The 17910-nt window shown below is 37.9% G+C and overlaps 1 protein-coding gene across 1 annotated transcript in view; it reads right to left on the bottom strand.

Annotated features, from left to right (window-relative positions):
• Positions 1 to 686: 686 nt before the first annotated feature.
• The window catches only part of sorcs3 (sortilin related VPS10 domain containing receptor 3), a 366544-nt gene continuing 349320 nt past the window's right edge, over positions 687 to 17910 (bottom strand). The window contains exons 23-27 of the mRNA XM_036557300.1: positions 13691 to 13822; positions 12305 to 12404; positions 10043 to 10148; positions 5691 to 5854; positions 687 to 745 (exon numbers count right to left, since the gene is read on the bottom strand). Of these exons, the coding sequence (XP_036413193.1) occupies positions 687 to 745; positions 5691 to 5854; positions 10043 to 10148; positions 12305 to 12404; positions 13691 to 13822 (561 nt within the window). The remainder of the gene's footprint in view (positions 746 to 5690; positions 5855 to 10042; positions 10149 to 12304; positions 12405 to 13690; positions 13823 to 17910) is intronic.

The following is a 17910-nucleotide window of genomic DNA, read 5'->3' on the forward strand; positions in this document are numbered from 1 at the left end:
CTCTTGATGTGTGAACAGCTAATGCAGACAGCTCAGGGTGCAAAGCCCCAGACTGAACAACCAGAAGTTCTTGATTTAACACAGTGTCTTTGTTTCTGTCATACTAAAAAAGGACTCATCTGGATATGCTTTCCTGCATTATGCTATGATTGATGTTCAAAACAAAATACCATTACACATTGCCATGGAAATGATAAGAAAAGCTGCAATGTTCCTCTTGTATCTGTAGCTCGTACATTCCCGAAATGCTGCAATACGTCTCGCCAACAGAACGGAACGGACACTTTGCCATCAACACATTCTGGAGTTACTTAGTCTTACAATATTCTTAGAAGAATATTCATGGAGAAGTTTTTCCGAAAGGCCCAATGTTTTCGTTTGCCACTCAATTTGAGTCTGCGCCTCATTTTCTCTCGCTGCCGAGCGCGTTTTTCATCATAATTAAAAATGTCTCATTAAGTATGTTTAGATCCTCCGCGCAGATCTTATCAAACAAGACACCCATGCAAATCTGTATAAACGAGGTCCTTAGAAAACTATTAACAATGACTGTTTCTGAAATTACAAAAAGAAAGGAAAAGGAAAACATACAGAACTTTTCAAAATGGCGACACTTCTGTACACTTCGTTTACATTGCACTTCCAGGTTTTGTCTTGTTCGAAGCTGTCTTGGATGGACGTTCCGTTCAGACGCTCGTACAGTTGGGGATCTCTCTTGTGCTTTCACAGGTGTTGATCATCCCGCCTGTTTGGGAAAAGCACAAGGACAGACTTATATTAGTCAACTAGTGACTTAGAGTAAAGCTCCAAATTAAGTAGTGCCAAAACAGTGCAGTCTTCAAAGTAATGCTTCCTAAATGCTTCTTGGCTTGTATGTGTTTCTATGAAAAAGCTTTAACATTGATAAAACAGGGCTGCCCAAAAGTGGTCCTTGGGCCAAAGTTGACCAGTGAGGATGTTTGGTTTGGCCCATTACAAAGAAACCCTAAACCTACCCTTCAGCCTGTAATAGAATAAACAGATTTTTATTCTATACGTAACTTATTAATTATTATCTTATCTTCCTTTTAAAATTGTATTTTTCCAGCGAGATTTCAAAATTTCTGCATAATTGCAGCATAATGATGTAAAGTTGTTTGTGTTAAATGCTCCATTCTAGAAAAACTTACTAAGTCAGAATTATTCACAGTGGTGGTCATAGGAACCAGACGTCCACATCTAAAAACTTCATCACAGAAAGTTATTACATGAAATGTTTACGAATATACCGGCTGATGCCTAAGATCAGAATTTGTGCCTAAAATGTTATTTTTAAAAATCCCTTCATGCAGTGCGCTACAAGGCAAATCCTATTTAGGACACTTCTTTTCATTTACCACTGTTTTACCATTATTAATATTGTATGTAATGTATGTGAAGATGTGTTTAGGCTCACTGGTCATTCTGGATTTACATTTTTGCAAAAATGGCATTTGCTGGACAGTTTTACCTAGAGTGGCTTAAAATTTGATCATTTTTAAAAAAGTAGGCAAAGGTAGTGTTAGGAATCTTGCCCAAGGACAGAGGTAGAGGGCAGAGGTGTTATCCCACCACACTATTCCAACCAATAAATTAAATAAATAAAATAATCACCTTTCTTTTACATATTTTAATAACAAAATAACATGTAATATCATAAAATAAATTTTAGAACTACCTACACTCTAATTTTCAGCAATGAAATAGATCGGCCATTTTTGATTCCTTATCCATGAGTGTGAAGAACTTTTCAAAGGTATTAAGGATCTTCACATATGAAACTTCTTTATCATTTTAAGGTTTACCATAGACACTACATTATGTGGAGGTTCTTTAAACTTAAAAAAAAATGTTCTTCACACTCTCACATCTCATTTACAAAAATGGTTCTCTAAAGAACTTTTCATTCCAAGGTCCATTAGGGAATCAAAAATCGTTCGTATATCGGCATGACACAAAGAACCTTTTCTGGCACCTTTATTTTTAAAGGTGTTACCCCTTTATTTGTATATTGCTTTATCTTCCTCAGCCTATCACAAGCATTGCATGTTAATTTCCCAAGACAAAAAGTTTGGACAACCTGGTGTAGGATCTTTACATTTTGTGGAAGCTCTTTAAAAAGGTTCTTCACGCTCACATGTGGCAAAAATGGTTCTTTCATCCATTAAAAGGTTCTTTAGGGAACCAAAAATGGTTCTTCTATGGCACTGTTCCAAAGCACACTATTTGGCACCTTTATTTTTACTCTGAGCTGCAGTGGTTCCTGATTTAGATGCTTCTTTTTCGAGACGTACCATACTATGTCCTGGAAGAAAATAGAAGAACCATCAGCACTGCAATTTAGTTTCAATCTAGGCTTAATCCATGTTTGGAAACCAGCTCGTGGTGTAGTTATGTATAATATGTAATACATTGGAGAGAATGGCTCTTCATTGTCCTTCCAGTCCAGAAGGCTTCCCTGTACTCAAACAGCAGCACTAATCTGGTTGGCATTTTCTTCTTGAACAACTGATCTCAAAGCATCAACAACACACCTCATTTTATTATTCTATATGTTTTCAGTCAAATAAAGTCAGCATGTTGGGATAACTCAACATAAAATGCAGTTGCAATGAATGATCTAAACAACCTCATTGGTTTTAAGTGCAGGCAAATGTCCAACAAGATACAATGTGGCATACTGACAGTGGAGAAATTCATTTCCAATGAAAATGTGGCCATCAAGAGCCCAAACCCCATTTCCAGCTGTAGTCTCCACCTCTCCGATGCTCAGCAAAGCTCTAACTGGGAGTACCAATGTAGGAATTAGAATAGGCCTGGAGAATCTGAGCTCTAACCTAGGCACCTGATAACTACCCAACATGACAGTCATTAGAGAGTCGAGATGATTTCTTGTAGCACTGCAAAAATATGGCCTGGCCATGCTAACGGTGTTGATCAACCAATGAAAGAAACAGAATCTATAGTAAGAGAAGTCTAGTGTCATGCTTTTCTCTCCTCTAAAGGTCGACTGTTTCGTCTGTTCCCCTTGTTAGCCTTTAATTATGTAATCTGTATTCTCCTGTAGTTATTGTTTATCAGACAATTAAAAAATAATTTGCAGTCATTAAACAATTACATGATCACAGAAACAGGCACATTGGAAATGTGCCCACTGGGGACTGCTGTGGTTACCCCTCATCATTATGTGGTTCAAGCCTTGGAGAAGTAAGACCTCAAAAATGCTGCATTATGACGGATACTGTTTATTTTACATGTGCAAGAGTTTCGAATCTTATTGCTTTCAGACGTACGTTCGCCACTGTGTTTTGATCTCTGGAGAGACTGCAGTAATTAAATCATCTGCTGCAGCACTCGGGACATAAAAAGAAACCTTAACTAAAAATTTCACCACTCTTCTGTCATTTAATGCACAATTCTTTGCAAGCCTTTTTTGTGTTTCAGAAGGTGTCAGCTGGCCTTGAATTTAGGTTGAGTCTTCCAATACAGCACTTTGCAATGCAGATCACTGCACTCAAGTTATATTAAGATACAGTATTGTGCAAAATTCTGAGACCATTAATTTCCTGTCACAGTCATTGAGTACAAGCTGCTAATTTTTCGGTGTCAGCAAAGCAAAAAACATATAATTGGAAGAAAATTACATAGAAGCCTCAACAAGTGAATATAATGTCAATTTTTTTCAACATTTACTGTGTCCACTCTTTGCCTTTATTACAGCTTCCATTCTTTTTTCGTGAGACTTGCTTTCAGTATATCAAAGAAATCTGCCTCCAGAAATCAGTTTTAGAAGCTGGTTGCATTTTCTGCTTCTCACAATCCAAATAATCCCAAACACATCCAGTGATGTTGAGGTCTGGACTCTGGGTTGGTCAGTCCATTGTTCTGAGAACACCAGCACCGTCTTTGCTGGATTTACAAATTTTCTTCTTTTTTGTCTGTTTCCTTTTCTCAGTAACAGCTTCTTGACAGCTGCACATCCTTTCAGACTCACAGTGTTGAGTTGTCTTCTCACAGTGGAAGGATGGACAGAAACTCCTGTGATTTGTTTCTGGTCTGAAGTAAGAGTGGAGCTTGATTTTCTCCTCTCTCTCAAAGATGACAGCTTTAAGTACTGTTTATCTGATGGGGTCAATTTTGGTGGTCTACCAAATTTTGCATGTTTGTTAGGAGCCCCATTTTCTTTTTCTTTTTTTAATCTTCATTTTTTGAACTCCAGCTTTAGAAACTCATGTCTTCTTCACTTATTTTCCGTTCTCCTTCCTTGTGCAAGTGGATTATCTTATATCTAATCCCATCAGCAACATCTCCTGAATTGTATTCAATGGCCATTTTGACTGGAAATTAAATAAATGAACGTTAGTGTCTGACTTTTGCACAGTATTGTATACATGTATGTTAATCCCCATCTTCTCTGTACAATTCAAAGTCATGCAGTTTGTAGGTTTGTTACATTCATTAATGGGCTGATAAAAAACCTTAATTCAAATAGAGTTCAAAGCTTGAAAAACATTTTGCTCTGTGTTGTGTTTCAGACCACAAGGTGATTGACAGTGGCATAGTCACAGCAGTACAAACAACCAACAACCGGACAGTTAGGCTTTATCTGTGTGAAATATCTGGTTAGGTAGGATGACCATGCATCCTCTTTTTTCAGGACACATCCTCTTTTTTAGTCCTAAAAACGCGTCCGTCTGAGATTTTTAAATCGTCTGAAGTGTCCAGGATTTGGCTTTGCTTTCTTGTTGACTTTTGTAACACCCTGCCCTATGCCACCTCCTGCAACCAATGTTCTCTTTTTCTGAAAACCAAAACCAATTCTAGATTATGGAGGTAACATTACCAGTTTTAGTGGCTAAGTGGAAATTTGGCTAGTTTGGTGCATGCCAAGAACCAGCTACGTTGATGGGAAAAGGAGAATTTGACTGACCTGCTAAATAATCTACCAATCTATTGTTTTAGCAGGGCTAAACTTCAAAAGAAGACTGCAAGAAAAACAAAACCATGAGAAACAAATGAGTGTATTTGTCATAAAACACATGCTTCAAATGCTTCAAAGGAAACTCTTCAATAACTTAGTTGTGTGGTGCACTAAGCTTCGTTTTTTAATCTAGTGACTGTATCTATGTATTTCTCTGATGTTGTCATAGTGTGCAGAGCAGGCAACTGCTTGAAAAAGTACGCTTCCTTTCTGGCTGATTCTGGCAGATAAAACCTGCTATAGTAAGAGCTCAGGGACGGTCAACTGATAAAATCTGAAAAGTTGTGTCCAGCTTAGTTAACTATAGCTATCAGATGCTCACTGTACATGTGGGCGGAGCATCTGATTGTGAGACTAGAAATTGACCAAGCTATCGTGCAAATGCCGTTAGCATTCGCTATACTGTAGTACAGGTGACAGTTGTTAACACAGGCGACAACTCATTGAAGGGATGTTAAAATCCAGATGCCATAAGATGCACTAAGGAATAATGGGTAGGGATCATTAAGTAAAACTAAACTGGAAAGTAGTATAGCCTGATCATATATGATCTATGATATTCCCACTCAACACAAATCCAACATAACACAAAAAACATAACCAACTTCTTTGTTTGGCAGTTAATAGTAAATTTATGTAGGACTCTATGGAAATAACTTGACAGCTACTGATATGAAGTTGATCTACTCACGTTTAACACGGACCTCCAGCTCCTTCTCCATCAGCTCTTTGGGGCTGGAGAACTCACTGAGCGTGATTTTGGGCGTCGTGGCATCGTTCTGTCCCACGGTGCCGATCATTTCCTGCTCTTTCTCATGGTTCACCTCAGCATATATATTAAGCCAGGGGATTTTTCTGAAAAGGCAAGAATAAAGATCCTAATCTGTGCGAACATTAACAGTTCACACATTCCGTTAAAAATCACTTCATTTTAATTGGCAGAAGCAACACTTAATCTCCTGCAGTATGGTCTGAAAAGTTAAACTCACGTAGAAAGTGCAGATTTCAGTGAAATTCAGCTTCATTTGATTTTATGAGGCATGATTAATACTTGTTCCTGCACTTTTCACTGGGAGACCAAGTGTAAAGCCCTTATGCACGTTCTATTGAGGAGCCATAATAACTGACTATTAAATGAAATATTGCTCAAGTATTAACGTCTCTACCATATGTCAATAATTTAAGACTTAAGGCTATTTATCACGCTCACTCAGTCTTCCTTCTACATTTACCAGAGTTTCACTGTTACAAAAGAAGGGTGGATTACATTCACAACTGCTCTCAATAATGGCTGGACCCGAATTTATAAGCAGGAACCAATTACAAAAATGTTTCTCAGAGCGAGCAAGACTAATTCCCCAAATGTTCCTCTTTGTGAGCTTTCACATCTTAACAACCACCAAATAATGGATTTGCAATATCACAGACACAAAATTACCCCCCTTCCCCCACCACCATTTACATTTATGACTGGAAATATGTGCTTTAAATTACCTTCTTCAATTTACTTCAAATTACTATTAATTTTCTTATTTAATTGCTTTGTTTTGTCAAGTGTGACATTTCAATAAATACGATTCCTCTTTAAATTAATGGGAAAAATCCATATCCATTATTGATGATTGCTTCAACATTTCCCAGAGACGCTGCCATGCAAATTATTTTGAGCACAAATAAATTATTCAAAGAGTTACTAACAGTTTTCCAGCAGAGATACCCCTGCTGCATATTAAAGAATTTAATGGTATTTTTCACCAATTTACTTAATGTTGTTTTTTTGCCACCATGCTTTTGCTGCATGCATACTGATCACCTCCATCTACACTGATCAGAAATACTGTTTTCATGAAGTTCTGAGCATTAATGAACGCCATGACACTCATACTGGTTTACTGTTAATTAACATGATTCTACATGGAGCATGCAGCTCTCAAATGAGTATTTATCTCCGATTGAGAGAATAAATTATTGCTTAATGCAGTATTGTACACTGTCTGGGAAAAAACGGTACTGTCTGGGCGAGGTGCAAACAATTTAAATGTTAAAACATAGACTTTAAGATCCAATTGTGTAGTTTAAATGAGTTTTTGAGAAGGGTCTGAGCCGCAGAGCTGCAGATTTACACCCGCGTTTTCTCTCCAATGGTTTCAGGCCAGTGGAACACATGCGCAGTAGGTCAGCGCGATTGTGCCATGTAAACAACGTCCTTATAGGAAAGTTGAGCGAATTTCAACCAGTGGCCGGTCTCCTCAACATCTCTGATGTAAACAGCGATGGTTTGTGCTGGTTGTATGTGTCGCCATGCATGTTAGCATTCAGGAAGGGATATCGTTGCCGGTATTCAAATCAACCATTGGTAACCGGTAAAACCATAAGCCAAAACACATTACAAAACCTTAAGAAACCAAAAGAAACGCTCAATGGTTTCTATGGGCTTTTTCAGCAGAGATACGTTCAAAAACTAAAGTTTGTTTTAACCTAAAGCTTAATATTATGCTTAAGGTACATTGTTATTCCTGCACATGTAATGTAAGTGTACAAATAAAGCCTCCTATATTAAGGGTAAGGTAATTGAACTGTATGTCTACATAACCCATTAGAATACCCAGGCCACATAAGCTGTAGTTTGTGTAATATTGACCCTGTGAATTTCTATATGCGTTCAAACTAGTTTGTTTTAGCCTAAAGCTTAAAATATAACGTTAAACCAATGCACATTTATTGGAAACCCACATAAAATGACTGAAATGTTGATTAGCCTAAAACTCCCTAAGAAAAACAGAACAAGTGAGTTAATGCCACTGGCTTGAACCTGCTGGAATGAAACTGCTGGCATGAAACTGTGGCTCTGCGGCTCTGTAGGCAGATATTATTGCCTGTTTTAGACATCCCTCAGTTTTTATTCTATAAGATACAGTAGTAAAAATGTGAGTTAGAAGAACTTTTAACAAAACTAAGTTTAGTTGACTTAAAAAAGCTGTGCAGCAAGTTTGTTTTTACACTGTATCGAAGGTTTTTTACAGGTATCAATTTCAATTTACTCTCAAAAGCAATAGCGAAAAAAAAGAAAGAAAGAAAATGCATCCAAATATCACAGGCAGTGCCAGCGTTGGTTGTGCTGAGTTGACGCCTTTTACTCTGCTTTTAAATCAAGACAAAGCAGCAAAATGACATCTCTCCTCAATCTATATCTGTTTTTCTTAATCTTATTGGCTTTGAACATGGCTCAGCCATTGTGAAAGACTCAATATTGAGTTCTGTATCAATGTGCTCTGAAATCTTTCTCAAGCAAGTCACTTTAATCTTCATTTACTCCTACATTTGTCATGCTCAATCTGAGTGTATTAATTTGTTTAGGACTTGCATGTGTACCCAATCGTTTAAAAAACATTATAGAAAAGAACATTCAGTCCACATCATCTTCTTGCTGGGAAATTACTGTCGAACAAGTACGAAGAGGAATTTGTACCAAATTGAATTGCAGTTTTCCAGGGGAAAAACACGAAATGCTTTACATGTGTGACATTACTTTTCAGTAGTGACATGCAGAATACATGCCACAGTAAAAAGCAAACTACACTGTCTTCACATCACTGAAAAACAGCAGAAGATTTGTATTTAAAACTAAGTGCAGTACTACAAACAAATTTGCCTCATTGAAATGCAATCATAACAGTAAAAAAATGAAATGCATTGCAGTCATTGGATTGCTTTAAGCTGTGACATGCAGAAAATGTGCCAAACTAAAAAGTAAAAGATCCATTACATTGAATTAGCATCTCTTGATGTCTTAACAGAAATACAAAACATGTGGATTTGCATTTAAAGAGTGAGAAGCTGAATGCATGTCAGGCAGAATTCAACTCAAACAACCTTGAAACTCAATCAATTAACAACTACTATGCATTCCACTGAGTGGTGCTGTGAATGTGTCAAAACTGACTGCAATTCATATCCTTATATTTCAGTTAAAACTGTGTGGTATTTGTGCCACAATGAAAAGTAATGTCCAGTCGCAGTCCTTAACAAAAGCTGGAGCGTGGCTGAAAAGTAATCCAAAGAAAATGTGTTTTTCATGATGGCACATTTTATGAAACAGTAATCCTCATTTACGAAAGAGAAAAACACATTAACCATGTTGCTATTTGCTCTTATCATTATCGTAAATATGGAGAGTGTTTTATGAATCTAGCCCAATATGTCCTAAAGTTTGTAGACACCTGCTCATCCATCATTTCTTATGAAATCAAAGGTACTTATAAGGAGTTTGTGAGATCAGACTATGCCTTCAACATGGTGGTGGTAGTATAAGGGAAGATTGGTTGAGGGAGGGGGAGAACTCTGAGAACTTGGGCTGGAGTTCTGGGCAGCTTCTGCCTGTAGCTAGAAGGCCAGATCCCAACTCAAAGCTGTAGCAGGACTGAGGTAGGACTGAGGAACAAGGAGGAGATGGGGATTGCGAACACTTTGTCACGGGGACGGAAGGTGAGGATGTGACTTTATTAAATTGAAAGAGGGAGGGGTTTCAGGCATGTTCCTCTCCCCCAAACTCAGTTATAACATGACTACATTTTGTCCCCCCTTTGCTGTAGTAACAGCCTCTATCTCTATCTCTGCTCGATCATCAGCCCTGTCAGACCATGAGCAAACTGATGCCTTGGTGTCAGCATTTTCAAAAAGATAAATTTTACCCATGGAATCTGAAGTTTTCAAAAATCTTCACCCTGGAGAGCTTTTCCTCAAAGCTGTGTTTGCAGTGATATGAAATGCTGTGTTTGTGTAGACAGGAGGCCAAAACACAGGCAAAAAAACGTTCAAAAATATCTATATGTGTGGACGAGGTCTGAGGCTGCCTTCAGTGATATCGCAGCAAGTCAGAAAGCGCTGGAAACTAGATTAGACACCAGCAACGTTAAAGAAATTCAAAGGCTTAGTGAGAAGGACAGCTGCAAAGCCGAAAGATCCTGAGGCATCTACTCTGGTGGTTTCGTGCCAGCAAAGCAAAGGCATTGGGAGCCTGTGTACTGAAGAGATGTGTTGTACCTCTTAAATTTGTAGATGAGGAAGACTGCTAAACCCAGGAACACCACAGAGAGGAGCATCAGCATGGCAGAACTGCTGTGTCTTGGGATGGAGTCCACCAAAGGAGCTAAGATAGAGAGAAAGAGAGAGAGAGCATGTCAGTTATGATTTATATATTTCATACTTATGCTTCTCTAGTTTCTTAAACTGGAGAATGTAGATGATCAACCAAGACACATTTAGTGCCTGATGTTTGCTTCTTTAGTTTAATGTACTTAACAAATACATCTTCACCCTCTAGATGATTAGAATTGCATCTGTCAGGCAATGTAGTTCCTCAGTAACATCATTCCACCATCTCTTAGTCTAATAATTCTGACTAATTTACTGCGGATTAATAATTTAATCCAACGTTCTCACTGCAGGTTTGTTTTAAGGAGTTCTGACAAAGTTGCTCCTTTAAAGGCATGTTTAGAAATCAGTGTGACTGGCTCAGAGGCAGGTCAATCACAATTTGCAACAATGTCAATTACATAATCATGTAAAATGAAGTTTACATGAATTGTAATCATCAGAATTTTTGACGTAGCCCCGATGTCATTTCAGTACCTACAGTTTAGGAACTGTTCTACACCAATTAAAATTTTTTTGTGTACGTCCAAGCCAAGAACCATTTAGGAACCTTTTTCCTACAACTGACTGTCTCTAAAAGTAACTGTTATATAAAAAAAAACCCACATAAGTGACTCTAGATTGGCACAGAATGGGGAACTACAATTGAAAAAACATATGGCTCGCTCATCCAATTCACCAAGTCCCAAAGGAGCTGTTGCTGTGCTGAGATTCTCCTGAATCTCCGCCATCAAGACGAGGCTGCATTTTTCTCCACTCGGCTGGCTTTTTGAGAGGCAGGCTGTGATGCTGCTGACCTTTTCTTGAGCAGCTTGAAGGCTTTTTGGACCTTTCAAGGCTGGAAAATGGACGGGAGTCCAGCGGTTCGGGCCACTCAGACGGCTGGAGCATCGCAGCAGATTCATGCAGAACTGCATGCTGCGTGGCGGGGTCAGGCAGTTCCTAGTGGCTGCTGTGGTCACTGCAAGGCATTATAGATCCCCGCTGAAGGGCATTTTTACAGGGGCCGAATGATGCACAGCAACTGTCGCTTGTTCACCTGACCGTTTTGTCCTAAATTTAGCCGTAGGATAAAAGAAGGTATGAGCTTCCTTCCATTATGTTATTTGAACTTAACCACGTTTCATGTAAAAAAAAAAAAAAATAAAAAATAAAAACTAGTTATCTATCATAAAAAAATGACTTATTACCTATTTCTTCTTTACAGCTCACTGAAACAAGCAAAGAAATTTTGCCAAAAGTGAAGATTCTAAGTTTCAGTCCACCATATTTGTGTTTCTGAGTAGAAGAGAAGACACTTTGTCATTTGAATTTGAGGAAAAGTTAGTGCTGTTTGTTGTTTAGTGGGAAGAAAAACCATCCTTTACATTTTTGTCATTTTTTAACATTGAAACAAAAAGAAAAAAATAAACATAAAATAAATGTAGACTCAAACCTGTCAATATACATTCAGGGTAAATGTACTGTAATATATTATGTAACTAAGTAAAGTAATTATAATAAACATGTAATTAAATATGTAATTGCATAATTATGTTTGACTGGTGTAGCCAAACATAAATAATAGCTCACTTGGAGGGGGTAGTCATGATTAACTATGTGTTTTTTATTTTTTAAAATATGAAAACAACATTAAAAACCAACTTTCATTCAGCGGAACTTTTTTGGCCTGAAAATTGAAGGTCTGTCAAGTCTTGATTGCAAAGTGGTAATTATACAATTATGTTATAAAATCACTTTCAAAATCAATGCCAGTGTTCAGTAACAAAGGCACCAGCAATTCTCAATGCTGACAAGCCTCTCTGGTCTCAAGGACCAAATAATCAACATAATTACACCCAGTAGAAACTCCATTAGGCGCTGGAAAAGATATCCGACAGATGGTGAACAAGAAACAAAAAAAGATCCTCTCGCAATTTGAGCTGCAGCACCAGCAAACAATTCCGAATATGACAACACCACATGGGCCTTCAAGGATGTATTTACGCTGATCATTATGCTTTATTGATCCTTAAGAGCTGAAATACAGAAAATAATCAACTAAGGGAAATGTGGAAATAAAAGATACAGTAAAAATGTTTCATGTAGTACAATATGTAATTCACTGCATTAAAAGAAGGACTATAAAAGCATATTAAAAATTGATCTTACCTAAAGTTAACTGCGTGATGTAAACAATGACTCTGGATCCCGGCTTCAGCTCAAACTCCACCAAATTCTGGTTCAGTGCACTGACGAGGATTTCTGAAATCTATCAAGTAGACAAACTTTAACTTTATTAAAAAGTATCAGTCAAAAGTTTGAACACGCCTTGTTATAGAGATGTTTTCTTTCACTATTGTGCACATACTAGAATAGTGCAGAAACCAAAACTGCCAATAGTGCAGTAATATGCAAAACGCCCCATTCAAATTGTTTTTTGGCTTTTGTAAATAAGAATAATACATTATCTACACATCCATATATTCCACTGTATATAATCATGGAATGGATATATATAGCATTTAAAATGCCATTATATATCTAGCATTACATGGTCCCACATAGAACTATATATTGGCCTTGTTCCAAATAAAGCTATTAGTCCCTACGTATCATTCAATGCATATGATTGACTTTTCGACCAATTAACTTGTAATGAGCTACACATATGAAGTAGAATTGAGTCATACTCTTCCAACTTTGTTTTGCTGATGTTCTAAATGAAAAAAAAAAAAATTGAACGTAAACATTTAGATTTGGAAGTAAATTCATATGTAATTATGAGAAATATATTTCAAGCCTTTGAGCTTGAAAAAGACCTACAGTCTGTGTATATATATATATGTGTGTGTGTGTGTGTGTGTGTGTGTAATTGAGAATGACCCATTTCAAAAGCATGAATCACCCTACACCCCATACGGTGATTATGTAATAAAGATAATAACAGTTATGTATTAAAAACTGCTCTTTACAATTATCTTACACTAATCAAGCACGAGAGTCCTCATTAACACCTAAATGCATACTTCAGGTCATTTGCAAACGTTTATATCTATTTTTATATCTCATTTATATTTATATATAAATGTCTGATCAGCCATTGTATAATCATTAATTTTTTGGCTTTATTGAATCATGTTCTTTATGAGCATATATGCAACAACAGCATCATGAAATCAGATTATTAAAAGGCCCATATCCAGAATGGCTTAATCTTTGTTCTGGTTTGCAGCCCTTTATTATGCCTCAGTCAAAAAGCAGTTAGGCTGAAACACTCCTTATAACGCCAGAATGAATGGGTGGAGCTAAACTGCTGTAGGCTGAGTAGGTGTGTGTATGTAAATGATGTGTTTTCCATGACATCACAAAAACAGTGAATTCAAAATGGGCTGTTTTTGCAGCTTAGTTTTCATATATGGGACCGCATGGACTGGGGAGTGACCAATACATTTTAAACCTTTAACAGTGTTTATATATTAAACCTTTATTTTTGAGAAAGTAGATAAAATGCCAATACTGGCTGCTAGATACTTCATGTAAAAATGTAAGACTGACCTGCTCCAGGTCCTCCTCGTTCTTTTTCCTGGCATCTGACTGGTTCTTGCTGGGAAGCAGGAAGAGCTCTGCAGCTGTGGGGATTCCTGGGAACACTGCCACCAGTAGTTGCTCAGGAGGAATATCAGCAATCTAGTGGAAGGAGGGACCAACTCATGGTCAGTTTAAACACATTTATAAAGACTCATTGTTCTAGTAGATGTTTAGATAAGACATCCAGATGTGATCATTGAAGGTTTTAGTCTAGCACAGTTTGGTAAAAAGTCAATTTTGGGCTAAAACTAGCATGTACTGTGTTATTGGTCATGTTATATAATATTCTGTAGCACAGCACCGTATGATTCATCCTGCCATTGATTGATAGAGTTCACGATTTTGTATGCTTTTTGAATTTTCCTCCATTAATGTTCTCTGACTGCAATAGCAGACATAGTGCAAACAAGTCAAGCAATCAGTGAGAACCTCCCCACAGTGATCAAGAAATGCACCGATGTAGAGGCCAATAAATACAGATACCATATTTATCATATTCAGGCTCTTGGTAACATTGGCTATCTGGCTTCCTTCTGCATTAACCAGCTAGTGGGGAGATAAAATGAATAATTTTCAGTGTATTTGAAGGGGGTCTTCTCAGCCTTAAACCTGAAAATTCCATTCTTGGAACTACTGTGTGCATATTTACAACAGCAATGGTTTGATTTTTCATTTCGGCTGCTGTGTAAAGCTGCCAAAATGTTCTTTGGAGTGATGCCGTAGTAGAACCACTTGTGGTTCCTTAAGTCCTTAAAGAACCTTTCGATGCAAGGCTGCCAGAATCCTATAGGCCAGCGGGCATTTGACCCACCACTTTTCAAAGTACTGTGGCGACGCCCCGCTACTTTTTGAGTACAGGACGTGCACATAAAAACCTCTGCTTTCCATAAACTGCATAAAGCACTGACCAGCACAAACAGGCAGAGTAAAACTGAGTGGCAGAGCCAATCAGAATCTCCATTTCAGCTGCCTTGGATGGTGCGGACCTGTCCAACTTTTTCTTTAGTTCGGTTTTGACATGTGACTCTACCTGAATTTAGAGAGCACCAAACAACTAAACTGCGCTGATTCACAAGGGAATTCAACACGTTTTTCCAGAGCACATTTTCACTGTACTGTCTGCACAATCTGATGCTTTAACATTTCACTCTTTACAAACACTCATTTCCTTGAGCTGCTGTAGATATGGAGAGACAAGCAATAAAATCATGATATGCATTTGACTTTGGCACATGGCCCATGGAGCAAATTTTTGGCCAAGCATCAGCGATAAGTTAAATTTAAATTGGTATTCATAAAGATGATAAACTTCTGATCAATAAGACTGTGGTGGTCTTATGAAAATGAACTGGGTATAAAAACAGCCTACTGAAGCAGCATCAAAACAAACACTGACATTCTTCATGATCAGGTTTAGAGGTGGGTACATACATACATACATACATACATACATACATCTTCTAAACCGCTTATCCTTCTGGGTCGCGGTGGGGTGCTGGAGCCTATCCCTAGCTGTCATTGGGCGGAAGGCAGGATACACCCTGGACAGGTCGCCAGTCTATCGCAGGGCAGACAGACATACACATTCACACACACACTCACACCTAGGGGCAATTTAGCGAGTCCAATTAGCTTAACTGCATGTTTTTGGACTGTGGGAGGAAACCGGAGTACCCGGAGGAAACCCATGCAGACTTGGGGAGAACATGCAAACTCCACACAGAAACAACCCTGTGAGGCAACAGCGCTACCCACTGCGACACCGTGCTGCCCTAGAGGTGGGTAGAGGAGCCTAAATCAGTATTCAAGTAAAATAATTACAAAAGTAAAAGTACTTTCCCTTGAAAGTAAACTTGAGTAGAAATACAAAGGAAGCAGCTCATAAATCCACTTAAGTACTCAGTACTGCAGTGGAACTTAGTACATCCATCATTTATCAGCATAGGAACTAAAGATTGTGCAACTCTTTTCGTCTCTTTTTGGGATTCTTTTGGTCTAAAATACAGAAGCTCCACAGTCAGAGGTGTAACCAGTCCCAAAGCAGTACAAATACTGCCACCATCAAAACAAACTGAAATTAAACACAAAATGCGATTTGTATCTAAATATGAATGGTTAAAATGTAACAGAGTAAAAAAAAATCCTTTACCCACTTTACTAGAAGTTAGAATTTTTTTTTTTTTAAATATGTTTTGGCCCACCACTTTTGGGAGTGTGGCGCCACCCCTGGTTTGATGGACGGTTCCTCATAGAATCATGTTTGTAAGTGAGATGTGTGAGAGTGACATTTGAAAAACCTTCACATAATGGCATAGCAGAAAATTAAGCTCCACTCTTGCTTCAGATCTGAATCCACAGGTGTTTCTGTCCATCCTTCCATTGTGAGAAGACAACTCAACACTATGAGTCTGAAAGGATGTCTAGCTGTCAGAAAATTCTTACTGAGAAAAGAAAGTCAACCAAATATCTGAGACATGAAGTAAGACTTATGGGTCTAAATTTGTAATTGGGGTTACTTGGAGAGTGAAAAGCAGAAAATGCAACCAACTTCTAAGACTGAACTTTGGATGTGTGGAAAAACATGCCTGCTGTTATATATATGTATGTGTGTGTGTGTGTGTATATATATATATATGTATGTGTATATGTATATATGTATATATATATATATATATATATATATATATATATATATATATATATATATATATATATGAAGAGTTGACACGCTATATATTGATATTTTGATTGATATTGATTTTGATTTTAATGTTAAATTTACTTCTTGAGGCTTCTGTGTAAGTTTCTACTTTTTTACCTGCTAAAAAAAAAAAAACTTATACTTAATATCCTGACAAGGTATAAAAACAAAAGTGACAGACCAAAACAAGACAGGCTTTCATATTCTTTCATCAAAATCTGATACGTTTTCACATTCCTCTTTCTTTTGTGCTGACCAGTGAACGTCACCAGTGGACAGTAATGTGCTCAACCTCAAGCACATTACCTAACTCGATAAAGCGACGCTTCAGACTCCTGTTTCAGGGGCCAAGTGCTGTTTGCACAGCAAGCCACTGAGTAATTTAGAGTGAGAAGGATGGGCCGGAGGCCGAGGCAGCAGCCCTCAAAGAAATCAATACACTTAGATTGTCCAAGTTTGTCCTTGCTTTAGCAGCATGACCGGAAAATGCCTTGGGCTATACTTAAAGGCTAAAGATGTCCATTTTAAGGACTGTGATGGTTCTTGAAGTTTTGTTGCTAATAAGAAGCCATTTCATTGAATATATAGACCAAACTCATCAGAAATAAGCCACTATCAGTCTTTAAAAGTCCTTAAAATGCTCTACAGGAACAAGTAATGGTGTCTGCTGTAAGGGCTCAGTGCATTGCAGTAAAACCTAGGGTGTCCTAGAGGGCCTTAGTTCAGCACAGTTTGGTGATTTACTCGAGCATTCACGTCAGCAGTCAGTTGCTAGCTTTAGTAGGGGGGTTTGAACAGCAAAATCACCAAATTGCCTGGACTCTCCAAAATTTGGACACTCTGGAAGCCCTTTGTAGATTAGTAAATTGTCCCAATTTATGTGCAAAAGTAGTCAGACAACTGCAGTAGAAATAGCACTTCTCTCTAGGATAAGTCTCGTAAGGCCAGATGTGATCTTAAAATGAGAATACATGCCTGGAGGCAACTTGGTAAACTTTTGGTGCTGGTTTGTGCCAAAAACCTGTCGCTAACAAGTGTACGTCCCGTCTAAAACCTTCCCCTCAAACTTCCCTAGTCTGTCCTTTTTTAACATCCAGAGTACAATCAATACTCTCGCAAAAGAACCTTGCTAGCAAAAAGGCTTTTGTTATCTAGCATTCATTCTTCAAAATTCGTTTTTAGGAACACTGTTCAGTTTGCTTTTGTTAGGTGTGCTGAATACACAATTTTATGAAACCACTTCGAATAATAATTTTGAAGACAGTAAATCAGGACAAAAGAGAGATATTGGTTTGTTTGCCAACAGGATATGGTAAAAGTTCAGTTTACCATGCTTGGGTCTTGTCTCAAAGCAGGATTTCTCGCTTAGGCAGCTAATTTCGATTTAACCCTGGATTTTTGTCTCATGATGGTGAATCCCTTTTTACCAGGCTACATCACCATGGCAATTCATGCTGCACACCAAACCTGCTTCAGGGCAGGTTTA

Source organism: Colossoma macropomum, unplaced genomic scaffold (genome assembly GCF_904425465.1).
Source record: "Colossoma macropomum unplaced genomic scaffold, Colossoma_macropomum, whole genome shotgun sequence".
NCBI lineage: Eukaryota > Metazoa > Chordata > Actinopteri > Characiformes > Serrasalmidae > Colossoma > Colossoma macropomum.